This window comes from Triturus cristatus, chromosome 6, assembly GCF_964204655.1.
Source record: "Triturus cristatus chromosome 6, aTriCri1.1, whole genome shotgun sequence".
In the NCBI taxonomy this organism is placed as follows: Eukaryota; Metazoa; Chordata; class Amphibia; order Caudata; family Salamandridae; genus Triturus; species Triturus cristatus.
The window spans coordinates 1,315,158,745-1,315,171,840 of record NC_140589.1 but is presented as its reverse complement, the minus strand read 5'-3'; the positions used below and the strand labels follow the sequence as shown (position 1 = coordinate 1,315,171,840).

At 42.0% G+C, this 13,096-nt stretch overlaps 1 protein-coding gene across 2 annotated transcripts in view; it reads right to left on the bottom strand.

Annotated features, from left to right (window-relative positions):
* Nucleotides 1-11,657, bottom strand: part of LOC146821358 (uncharacterized) — a 123,412-nt gene extending 111,755 nt beyond the window's left edge. Inside the window, exon 1 of one of the 2 annotated variants that reach the window (XM_085612305.1) lies at nt 11,293-11,657. In XM_085612305.1, coding sequence (XP_085468431.1) covers nt 11,293-11,316 — 24 coding nt within the window. In that variant the 5' untranslated portion in view covers nt 11,317-11,657. The remainder of the gene's footprint in view (nt 1-11,292) is intronic. The other variant, XM_085612304.1, reaches the window with a different exon arrangement.
* Between the last annotated feature and the right edge of the window lie 1,439 nt (nt 11,658-13,096).

The following is a 13,096-nucleotide window of genomic DNA, read 5'->3' as shown; positions in this document are numbered from 1 at the left end:
CTACAGTGCATGTGCGCGGTCGCGCGCGCCGCGCTTTACCGCGATTACTTTAACTTTTGCGGCCGCTTTGATGTTTGATCGCGATCACTTTCGCGGACCCACGGCCGCTATGCATAGCCAATAGGTCTCGCTTTTGGGACCTTATAAGTATTTAGTTATGCAACTGTTGCATGGCTAAACACTTATAAGGCCCCAAATGCGAGACCTATTGGCTATGCCAATGCTTGTTCTGTTTACTATTTAGCTTGTTGGTACAATGGATGGTCTTTTCAGCTTGGTCACATATCCGGCCACCACTATTTCAAAAAATGTCAAAAGATGGTTAAATAACTTACAATGAAATCATTCCTATAGATCCTTGTTGGTAACAAGTACACAAACTGGAAAAACAGTGTTATCTTAAAAGACGCCCTATTGTTCACCGATAACCATGAGACCTGGCAAGATACATTCAATTCCTAGTATTTCCAAGGATCTGGAAAGCCAAGGAGCATGCATATATTTCAGGAATACTTACAATCAATACCTACTCCAAGGGATTATTTTCATTCAACCCACAGAAATCTGAAATCCTTTGAGGACACATTTCTGAAGCTAGTTAGAGCTAACAACTTCACCCAGACCATACAAAATCACCCACTCCGAAAGCATTTAAATGCACCAGATGCTAGCTGGACCAAATGGAAGCAAAATTCTTAGCTATAAACTCAGTGTTACAGCTTGCGACTAGAACAGTGCAATGAAGCTTTGTTAGCCAGAACAATTTCAATGGATCACAAGGAAAGGGTTCAAGCTTGTTGAGGATTCTCATGTGCACTTTCAGACAAGACAGCTGCAGCAGATTTTGCCTTACCTGGCATATGACCAAGGTGTTTGTTGATAAGGTAGTATACTGTAGCACTGTTAAAGCAGTTGACGAGATTAAACACTAGGGCTTAATGAGGGAAGCAAACATGTCTTAATGACGCACAGGGAATAGTTACTGCTCAAGTGTTTCAAAGGAAGCCAGAGTCCAAACAAAATGATTTTACTAATTCGACTTGTTGGGTTAGACTTCAGCTCAGATCTCCTAACTACAAAAAAAAGTGCATGCAGTACTATTTTTCTTTTTTACCTTGCTTAAGCTCTGCTTACCTTGCTGTTAGCTACAATATGGAAGTAAAGTAATTATTTTGATAGCTATCTGGTTATGTACTGCCTAAACGCCATGAGAGAGCTAGAGGTTGAATCATTGATACCAGGCATAAACACCAAAGATTATGTTCTTTTATTATTTATTTTCAGGTTTGACTTGCTGTTGCAAAAACGTGGGAACGGCTGACTGGTCTCCACCAGGAAATTTGTCCAGGGTTCTCCAAGAAAGTCATGGGGCTGTGAGGGCATGATTGGGTAGATGGAAGGCACAAAAAATTCAAAAAATGCTAGTTTCACTGTGTGGGAATTAGTTGGAATTAGCTCCCATCAAAGGTGCTTGACTAGTAAAAGAAATGGCTTGAGATACGAACCAAAATGAGAGAACGTCTTTTTTAAAAAAAATGTATTGCCCTTAATTTACTTTTACATTTCGAATTCACAGCTCCGCGTTTCTGACGAGAAAAACCCACATCCTACGCCAAGTGTCATAGTGTGGTTGACCAATACATCCCCCCGCCCCATCACACAATGGCTTAACGAACGTTGAGGGTGCCCCCCTGGCACGTACAAGGAGGGGCCCCCACTCCTGGTTTAATCCGGAGTTCTTGGGCCTGAGTATTGTGCTGAGGGGGCCCCCTGCAGTTCGGAGGCCTCCCCGCAGCGCGGGGGCTGCGGCGGCCTGTGTTACGCCCCTGCTATCACACAGCATGGTATGGAGGTTCACAGCACAGGAGCGTCGGGCAAGAGAAGCTTCTCCAATATATTTTTCAGAAAGGAAGAGATGTGATTGGCTTACAGGAAACCCACTTCGCAAAGACTGAGGCACATAAATAAATCGTTACCTCCCAGATGGGTAAACATAGCTTTTTCCCATGCTAGAGCTCTTCAAGTGGAGTTAGTGCCATTTTAGTTTGAACAGTTCGGGGTTTCAGACTGCTTAACAAACAAGCCGACCCACAGGGAAAACGGCTGATCGTTCTTTCCTCCCTGCTTTGAAAACTTATGAAATAATATTGGTTTATGGAGTGAACCTACATGATCCAAGCTATTGTGGGAAACTTATTAATAATGCCCCAGTATGCTGCTGCTTATTTACCAGCAGGAGATTCCAATGTGGTGTTACATATGTCAAACCACAGACCTTATAATACAATGATAAAATTAATTTAAGACTTGGATTGAAGGGTCATTTGCAGTGAAAGAGGCTCAAAAAAGAGGATATACTTTCTTCGGGCAGATATGAACATTTCAATAGATTAAATTATATTTCATATTCACAATAGTGTTGCTTCAGTGATGAACGTGCTAAAACATTACCCAATCCACCTTTCAGATCACGCTAGGGTAGAGTTGAGGCTAGATCTAATAAAGAATGGCAGTATGATTAAACAATGGAATTTCGATAGAACCCTTTTGTCAGAACCAAATGTCATAGAAAGTATGGTAAGTGAGTACAAACAAATTTACAGAGATTAACTTGTGAATATCAACGTTGCGAATAGTGTGGGATACAGATAAAGTTATTCCTAGTGGGTGTGTAACCTCTATTCTTATTCAACATAATAGTATTAAAAAAAAATCAGGCAAAGAAGTGCAAAAGGAAAATAAAAAATCTAGCAGGGAAACTAAAAAACTTAGTTCAGAATAGATCAGAATTAAAGGTTACATGAAAATTATTAAATAATAACAAGAAAATCAATTATAGCCTATGTTTGACGAGGTCATACTTATAAATGGGAGGCCAGTAACAAATGTTTTTAAATGAATATGGAGAAAGAGAATGAGCAATACTAGGCTGCAAAAACTACAGTTGAGGATCTAAGCTTAGTGGGACCTGAACTAACTTATTTAAAAATATTTGGCAAAACTGTATGATTTCTATTTTTGTGTCTGAATCTACAACTTTCCAGTTTTGAAATCTGGTATAAAAAAACAACAGCGTGAGAGCTAGTATCACTCTTCTAAACACTGATCACAAGTTGTTAATTAGTATTTTAGTTAAAAGAGTACAGAAAGTCAATCTGACAGTCACTCAGACAGTGACACATCAAGATCAAAAAGAATTTAACAGCAGGTTCCATAGTTAACTAACACAAGCTATGTTTCTCACACTACACATAGCCACAACAAAACACTTCTCTAGCTATTCACATGATTAATGCATAAAAAACATTCAAATGTGTTAACTGGCTGTACTTGAGGAGGGTGATAGAAAGACTATGGTTTAGCCAAAACTTTATCAGAGCAGTAAAAGGAAGTAAGTGTCTTGCTGATTTGCAGCTTACTTGAGAAATCTGTGTAGAAAGAGGGACAAGGCAAGGATGTCCTATTTATTTCTCTATATATATTACCCAGAGGCGGTTGCCGCTGGATAGTTATAGATAGGACAGTGTTTCCATAGGAAACAGATTTTTGGGTTTGCTTATAGATTTAGTTCCGTTTGACAAATCTTCACAAAACATTTTCCCAAAAAGTTTCATCCACCTCAGCTGCTTCTTTGGAAGTTTCAAGGGGATCCGTCACGCAGGGGTTCTAAGAAAAAGCAATGTTCCTATCATGAGTTTTCCCCATGCAATTTCCCACAGGAAAAAGTAGAGCCAGGTACAACCATAATGTCAGAAAGGAATTACACCAAAATTTGGCAGAAAGGTAGATCTTTAATCCAGAAGTGTGCTTTTTTGTTATTTGGTGTCAATCCGTTCAGTAGTTTTTGAGAAATTGAGGTTTAAAAATATATGTATATATAGAGGCACGGAGGATCCTCGGATCCAACAAATCTAAGGATAAGATCTAATTGGCTGCTAGCACGTCAACAAAGATGTTGTGGCAGCCATTTTTGGACTCAGGGCTTGGTCTCCTGTCCTCCAAAAAGAAGTAAAAGTAAATATATGGGTGCAAGGTCGGAATAGCCTTCTCTCTAAGTATGGTATTGGGCCAATAACTATTGTTTTTAATTGGAACCCCAGATTTGAGAAAAATCCTCTTACAAATTTAAAAAAAGGCAGCCTACAGCACCTTTTCTTTTTAAGTCCACAGTGGTGGACAAGGTCCAAGGGAGTTGCTGGTACATTTATCGAATACATTTTTGGGGAGGGGCCATGAGTGGAGCCCCTCCCTCCCTGAGCAGCTATTTGCCCTGATGAGCCCATCCCCCGGATTTAAGATTTGAGCCCTTCAGGGTGGGTCGTTGGTTTGTTTTTTCTTAATATATTTATGGGGTGGAGGCGTGCATGGAGTTCCCTCCCCAAGCTTTATGAAGGCCCCGGGGACCTGCACATTTAAATAGGGAGTGGGCATGCAGACCCCCTCCCAGAGCTATAGTACAACCCTGATGACCCATCGCCTGGGGATGGATGTCCCAGCATCCCAGCAAGATGAGCATTTTTGCTCCGGCCGGGCAGAAGCAGATATTTCCTTTTCTTCCTGTACCGTGAACCAGGAAGAAAAAGAAGAATGTTTGCTCCTGCAAAGGGATAGGTCTTTCTCACCATGGATTGTGGAACCTGTCAATGCACATCAATTCAGTTGGAAAGTCACAAAACATTCTGCCTCCCTATCCAACTTGAAAGAAATTGCTAATAATCCTAAAATCATAAATGTTTGCTTCGGACTGAGGAGAGCAAGGGAGGTGAGTCATTTGCTGGGGGGTATTCTATACATAATTTGGGCCCTGCAGAAAGTTTCAGGACCCACTTTGAGCTGCTCATATAGACAATTTTTGAGCAGTTCTCTATGCAGGTCATCATTATTACTGCAATTTGCCTCAGGGAATACACGTTTTCCCAGTGAGTTTCTGCCATGAATAATAATCCACTGTGGCAGGGTTAGGCCCCAAGATCACGTAAAATAACATCAGGACATCTTGTCACCCCAAAGGATTTCCATTTGCTCCAGCCACCTGTCAGCTCAAACCCTTCCGTATCAATGCAGTGGGGGGTGGGCTCCTTCCTCAGTTTGCCCCTTAACCACTGCAGACTTTCCAATGTGTGCAGACGTTGACTGGCCAGCCTTGTCTCCATCTGGTGACATCCATTCTACTGTATGGTCACTCATGGTACAGAAACATTCATCATTACTTCACTCTTCAGGCAAACATCATCAACATCCATTTAGCTTCATCGGGTTTACGAGTGCTGACCTAAACGCAGGCACATATATGCAGAACCTTGCTTTGACCCCTAGTAGGTAGAGTAAGACATTTTTGTGTTTTCCTATTCTAATACAAGGAGAATTCATTTTCAGAAGTTGGGGTTACTGAAATTATTTACATAATTGCTTGTGGTTATGTATTGTACAGGGTACGTGGCTTAGCTGTCTTCCTTGTTGCAGATTTCCAGGCAACAGGACTGCCTCCCTGTTCTGCTCACCTAGCCCCCTTCTCAGTGTTGTCTATGGCCAGTGGGTGAGCCACACCTGCTCACGTGAAACACTATAATGTGGCGCTCCCTATCCCCTAATTTACCAGAGACACCTTATTTCTGCACCCCAGGTCCCAAATTCTAAGCCACCAAAACGTTTTTCTCTCTGAGACTGTCACCTATAGTGTGGATGATGTAGTGTCATGATATTGTGCGCTAGGACCCTTGTTGTTTTGGTCGGATTCAACAGAGGAATTACGTAACTTACTGGAGGTTGTTAGAATGTGGTTATTAACTGTTATGATGTAATGAGAGTGCAATGTGTGATTGTATGCTGAGGAATAAAGACATCTGCTACAGAGCTCAATGTGTGGCATATTCATTTGCATGCTCCCGGGCTGGGAAGGACGCTACGTCTGGCGACGTGTACGGGATACATGCTTCAAAGAAACAAGACTGCTCTCCCTGAGAGTTTGCAATAGTACAGCAAACTGCTTGTGTGGGCCACGTGTGTCCAAAGTTAATGCAAAGCAGTATGAAGTTGGCGTATGTGAAGTTGAAGGTCCGCTCCAGCCCAGACACGGACGTTGAAGAAGTTGAAGGCCCTACAGAGGAGCAAATTCAAAAAGCCCGCCAGAATTGGCTGGTAAAGCTGAAAAAAGAGATATTGAACTGCGCCATAACAATGCAATACAAAGCAAAACGCTAAAGACAGCCACAACCAGGTACAATGCAAAAAGCTAAAGGCAGCGACGACCAAGTGTGAGAGAGAAAAACAGTTACTTACAGTCAAGAAAGAAGATGGCCTCTAACGACCTCCAAGCAAGCATGACGGCCCAAGCACAAGGTCGGTGCTTGCAAAAGGTTCAGATTCAGGTGCACAGCAAAAGCTGTCCGAACAGCACATGCTTTCAATGGTAGCAGAAGGGATCACAAAATACACTGCCACAAACCACCACCACCATTCAACACCACCATAAGCACAATATCGGTTTCACATGGACTGTATGGATCGAGGAGGTTGATGATTTCATAGACGAGCTGTAAGAAGCAGGCGATCAGTAAATCATAATTACTTAAAGAACATTGCTGGTGATGGAGTTAAAGAAGTGGTTAAGAAAATATCACAAGGTGATGCAGTATTATACCGTCAAATCAAGGAAACCAAGTTAAATCAGATGCCAAATTTTGACTATGAAAGGTACATTTTTAATCGAGCACGACAACAAACTGGTGAAACAATGAATGAGTTTGTTGAGAGACTTGACGTGCTTATCAAACACTGCAAGTTCAGTGAATTCAATGATGAAGAAGCCATGTGCCTTAGGGTCATAGATGGTTATCTTTCAGAAGACGCATGCTGAGAGACACACTCAATTTAGACAAAGTGCTAATAGTCGCGAGGGCAGAAGACCATGCAGATCGACAGGCTGTTGATATGGAAGCTAGAATAGCGCAAGGTGAATCAGCGTTGATCTTGAAAAGCAGGCGCAATCACAAGGTTAATGCAAGCAAGTCGACATCTACAGAGAAGAAAACGTTGTGTTTCTGATGTGGGTTTTCATTTCCCATGAATGTAAGTGTCCAGCCTTGGGACAGACATGCAAAGGCTGTGGGAAAGAAAACCACTTTGTAACGCGAAAGAGAAACCAAATGCGTCACAGCAAGAAGAGTAAATGAGCACCAGGTTCCAGAAGCATTCTTGCCACGCCCACAAGGCCAAACAGCAGCATTAGTTACGACAAATAGAAACCAGACAAAGTGGATCGTTGTCAAGTTCATCCTACAAAGGCTCCTCAATATCATCAGCAAGCGCCAGTGAAGAAGATGGATAGGCGATGATGGTATCAACGGAGGAACGACAGGCACATACATGTAGGTTTGGCTGCTTGCAAGGAAGAGCAAAAGACAAAGGCAAACAACCAAACAGAACAACTGAATTCATTTGGACACTGCCTCAAGATTACAATAAAGGTCAACGATTGTACCATAACCTTTATCATAGATAGTGGAGTGTTGATTAACACCATGCCAGACAAGAAGTTTAATAGCCTGTCTCATTTGCCACACCTCAACCTGTCAAACATGAAGTATATATATGGGCTGCTTCAAAAGCGTTAAAGAGTCAAAGGTCATTTACAGGGACAACGTGACATAAAACAGTATCAGTGCACGAGCCAATCCACGTTCTTCAAGGAACCTTGTCCAGTACATGCCTACTCAGTTTTGCTAAGGCTGCTGACATGGGACTGATAGCTCTGAATTACAACCTCCACACTCAATCTGAAATTGTGAGTCAGTTCCTGTCTTTTTACGGCTTTGGAACGTTTAAGACAATAAAAGGGCGACTTCATATTAATGAGGACATTCCCCCTGTTGCCCACCAGCACAGCAGAGTCGCTATTCACTTGTAAGAAGCCATAGAGAAGAACTAGAAACACTGTTGAAGCATGACATCATTGAGCACTCCACTGGTCCTACGCCATGGGTCTCGCCTATAGTAATGGCGTCAAAAAAGGACAGTGGAGGTGGAGTGCGCATCTGTGTTGATATGTGTCAAGCCACCAAAGCAATCGAAGAGAAAGACATCCTGGTCCACACATAGAGGATATGATCATGCAACTGAATTGTGCCAAAGTCTTCTCCCGTCTTGACCTAAACAATGGATACCATCAACTTGAGTCGGAAGAGACCTGTAGGTACAGCACTACCTTTTCGACTCAGGTTGGTTTGCCCAGATATAAAAGATTGTGTTTTGGAGTGTCGTTAGCTGCAGAAATATATCAGGATGGTATAAATCAAATAATTCAACCTGTCAAGCATGCTTTTAATTACAGTAATAACATACAAGCATTTGGGTCAACGCAAAAGGAGCATGGCAGGGCTCTTACACAAGTTGGCAGTTACTTGCTGATGCAGGTCTCACTCTGACTGCAGCAAAGTGAGTTTCACAAGACCAAACTTAAATTCTTTAGGCACATATTCTCTAATAGGAAAATGACTCCTGATCTAGATAAATTGCAAGCACTGGCAGCTACTTGAGCCTCACCAGATGTCACCATGCTGTGATCCTTCTTAGGCATGGGCAGTTATTTCTCAAGGTACATATGCGACTTTGCTACTGGGAGTGGCCCATTAAGAGACTTGACAAACAGAAGTGTAACTTTCCAGTGGTCTGCTAAATGTGATCAAAGCTTCAAAAGAATAAAACATGTGATTGAGAATGCAACCGAGATGGCCAATTTTGACCCCAAGTTAAATACTGAGATCACAGTAGGTAAGAGCCCGGTGGGACTAGAGGCAATCCTTGTTCAACATAATGATCATTCGAATGCTCAGAGACACATTGTGTCATATGCTAGTCGAAGCCTGTCTGGCACACTATGTGTCTATTCTCAGCCGGAGAAGGTGAGTCTGGCTGTGGGCCTGGAAACATTTTCATGTGTTTCAGTACGTAAAGCATTTCACTATCATTACTGACCACCAAGCGCTGCTCACTGTTATTGGAAACCTGAAAGCTAAGATGTCCCCTCGCATTGAGAGGTGGGGGTTGCGACTGCAAGAGTACGACTATTCAATTGTACACAAGTCGAGTAAAGATTGGACCCTGCTGATTACTTTTCACAAGTACCGCTACATCGTCACAGTTTAACATCCAAAATGGCTGAGAAGTACATTAACTTCATTATGAGGTCCAGCATGCCAGCTGCCCTATCCATTGAACAGATTATTGCTGCTGTTAATGCAGATAAGAACCTGCTTATCCCCAAATACATCATTTCAACTCAAGCATGGAAGAAGAATGCTCAACCTTTTGCTGATGATGTTGAATTTCAAAAATTCTAAACTGTACAGGATGAACTGTCCTTTACCAAGGAAGGTGTTGTATTGAGAGGCTCCAGAATCATAATACCTGAGAGCCTAAATCAGCAAGTCATTGAACTAGACCATGAAGAACATGGTAGCATTATAGCCACCAAAAGAGCCATAAGAGAACAAGTGTGGTTCTAGCGCCTAGATGAGCGAGTGGAGAGGGAACTAAAAGAGTGCCAACTTTACAACTGCATTCCCCCAAAGTGATGCAGCATCCATTGACAATGTCTGACCTTCCTGCACATGTTTGGGAAAGAGTTGCAGTTGATTTCTTTGAACCCTTAAGAAAAGGACATCATCTCATGATAGTAATTGATGAGTATTCACACTTGTCTTTTGTAGAGGAGTTATCATCAACAATCCATAACAAGGTCATCAAGCGGCCGGATGACATCTTAGCAGCATGGAGTATCTGCGCCATTCTCAAAGCTGACAATGGTCCACCGTTCAATAGGAAAGAATTCAAGGAGTTTCTAGTCAGACTAAATTTCAAGGATCAAAAAAGTACACCTCTGTGGCCCCAAGCCAATGCTGCTGTGGAATGATTCATTGATACCCTCAGAAGGGTAATTCAAAGAGCATTGATGGAGGGGATCGAGTTAAACCAGGTCCTGTGTCAAACCCTCTGTGCTTATCATTCAACTCCTCACTCCACAACTGATGAGTGTTCTGCCACATTGCTATTTGGGAGATCCATCGGAACCAAACTGCCACAGAGGACAGTAGACTGATCCTTGAGTGCTGTGAAGGTTTGTGTCACAGACACTTCTCAAAAGTACAAGATGAAATATATGCCAATCAGTGTTGACGAGCTCCGGAAACAGTCTTCTATGAAGGTGACTGGGTCCTGGTCAAGCAGAAATGAATGCGGAAAACAAACACTCCATTTGCAGTCGATCCTCTGAGTGTTATGACATGCAAGGACACATGGTAACGGTGCATCATCCCGGAAAGGTCATCACACTGGACTGGTCACACTTTGGGCACCTACCTCGACGTTCATTAGCTCCTGGAATCATGAATGAGTCAATGCCGCCTAACAGTCCAGATCAAGAAAAAGAACCTGTGCCATTGGTGCACAATGAGAGCAATCTTTGTGTAATTTAAAAAAACTTGAATCCTGTTTTTTGCACTGATAAAAAGGATGTTTCTATTTTATCTTTTTTTAACTGACCAATGCTACTCACTATCCCATCCCATGAAGAAAAGATGAAGTGGCCTCCATGTATGCAATGCAAAAAAAAACTCAGCCTCACATTAGCTATGCTTCTCCAACTATTTGTCTTTAGTCCTATTCCAGGGAAAATGCGATTATGCAACTGCTGCGTTTTCCACTAATTAAAGATTTACAACATTTGCTTCATAATCCATCATCTATTGAATATGCTGCAGATTTCAACAACAAAAATTGTTGTATAAGCTTAACTGGATCAAAAGCCACTAAAAAAAAGTGGCAACATGTTTTGCAGCGCAGTTAAAGACCCTTTGCAAAGGTTGACTTGTCACCTTTCAGTTGCATATTGTTATATCTGGATGTTAAAAAGGTACTAATGAGGTGATACCTACCTTTACTTGGACAGTGTTAACATGTGCAATAATTAAGTAATACAGTCCCAAAATATGCCATATTATGCATCACAATTTGCTTTTTCTTGCCGCATAATAAAATGAATCCTACCGCATAATTTGATCTGGCCATTCCATGCCGCTTTAATCCAGTGGTACTGCTTAATAGCAATGCGTTCTGGTACCAGCTAGGAATGCACTGTGCAGTCACATGAAATTTTGGAAAAAAGTAAACTAAATATTGCTGAAGACATTCATAAGTGCCCCGGAAATATGTATTAATTAGTAAGTGGCGTATGCCAAACTGCTCTCTGATTATATCCTGTGCAACGACAGGTATCATTTACCCAGCATAACCAACCTTATTTGGATCCCGCTGTGACATTGTTTTCTTAATTTTCTGCTTTTCGTTGTATTTGTTCCAGATAGCGTTCCGTGTCTGAGCTCAGTTTGACAGAGAACGAAAGAACAATCCTGTAACACGCAGCTTCCTCCAGGTGAATAAAAATAAACAATCGTGCACAACCTGTACAGACAGCTCGCAGACTCAAAGCAAGGGAGGTCAGACGCAAGCACGGCTTCCGCCCCAGTAATGCCTCTCAATGCAACTCCGGTCGTATAGGCCACAGAATCGCTCTATGATGAGATCTTCAATATTTATTCGGCCGTGAGTGAGCATGCCCTTGGGAAGGGACACTTACTGGTGCATGCTCAGTATGAGACCCTGAATTTAACTGTTTGCGCATGCTCAGTGAAGAGGAATTTATATAGCATGCTTTCTTCAGTTTTTTTATAGCGTGAACTTTGTCCAAGGATATTAAGGGTTCTCAACATTTGCATCAGTCACGTTTCACAAGGTCTTATTATTTCTTTTTAGGAGTGAGATTACGTGACTCGTCCGGATGTTGATCTAAACCCGGGCTCAAACGTTGTTCTCCCAGTTCCTAAGTGGGATGTTTTGGCTGTAAAGGTACATCCTCTCCGTTGCACCGCTCTTTTGTATAAGCAGCTGCAGAGGGTATATTTTCACCAAGAGATATGAACGAGCTGCTCAGAAATTAAATCAAATGTGTAGGAATAAATAGAATTAATTCATGTATTTCTCGGTTTGTCCAGCGTTTGACATGTACCAGAGCTAGCGAAACCGAAACCAATCAGTGGGTTCGATGGTTCAGGCGCGCACCCCTAGTCAAACATTTTCCTTTCATATCTTTATATTGTCTGTTACAAAAATAGATTAAAACATATTGTTTAAAACAGTATTTGTGTGCCTCTTTACGTATGCCATAACAGTTTTCGGTAAGGCACAGACAGAACAAGCATTGGCATAGCCAATAGGTCTCGCCTTTGGGACCTTATAAGTGTTTAGCCAGAGATGTTGACTTTGCCTATGTCTTTAAGCTGTGCTGTACAGAAGTCTGCAGCATGCTTAAAAGTTATAATAAAGAAGTGTCAGAAGCATTTTTATTACCTTATATATCACCAACAAAGTATTATGTACAACTGAACGACCATATTAAAAAAGTATTAACAATAAATAATGTCTTGATTTTTTTTTTGTCCTTTCAATGCTGGCAACTTCTATCTGCCTGTCTCAATGGTTGCTTGTTATGGGTTTTTTTGTTATGGGGGGGGGGGGATAAATAATAGGAGGGTGAAGGTTGAGAAATAGTACCTGTATAACAACACTAGCAGCAGACGGATGCTAAGGGAGAATCAACAGATGCCAGATGCCGAGGGCGCCCAACTTTTAGTATCTTTTGACCCGTGAAACTATTTTTGGGAGTTCCGATCTGCAGATCAAGATCACGCAGCGTGTGGTGAATTATGCGGCAAAGGCAGCAAATCCATAATTATGCGAAATATGCACTGGCCTCAGAATTTCATGATTCCAGTGTCCCTGTGTAAATGCAACGAAAGTTTGAGGAGAGAGGAATTAAACACAGAGCTTGCAAGTTGAGGTAAGGAAGGGGGTGACGATTACAATTTTGCTGTGGCGATCTCCCAGCGTTGACAAAAGAAATACTCTAGGACACCATGGGTCGCCAAGCGCGCGCTGAATGCACTGGAGTTCATATGAACGCAGAAGTCACTCGTGATTTGTACTGTTCAGATCTGGAGTATGCTTCTGGAAGGACGCCATTCTGTGCCCCATCATTTTTATC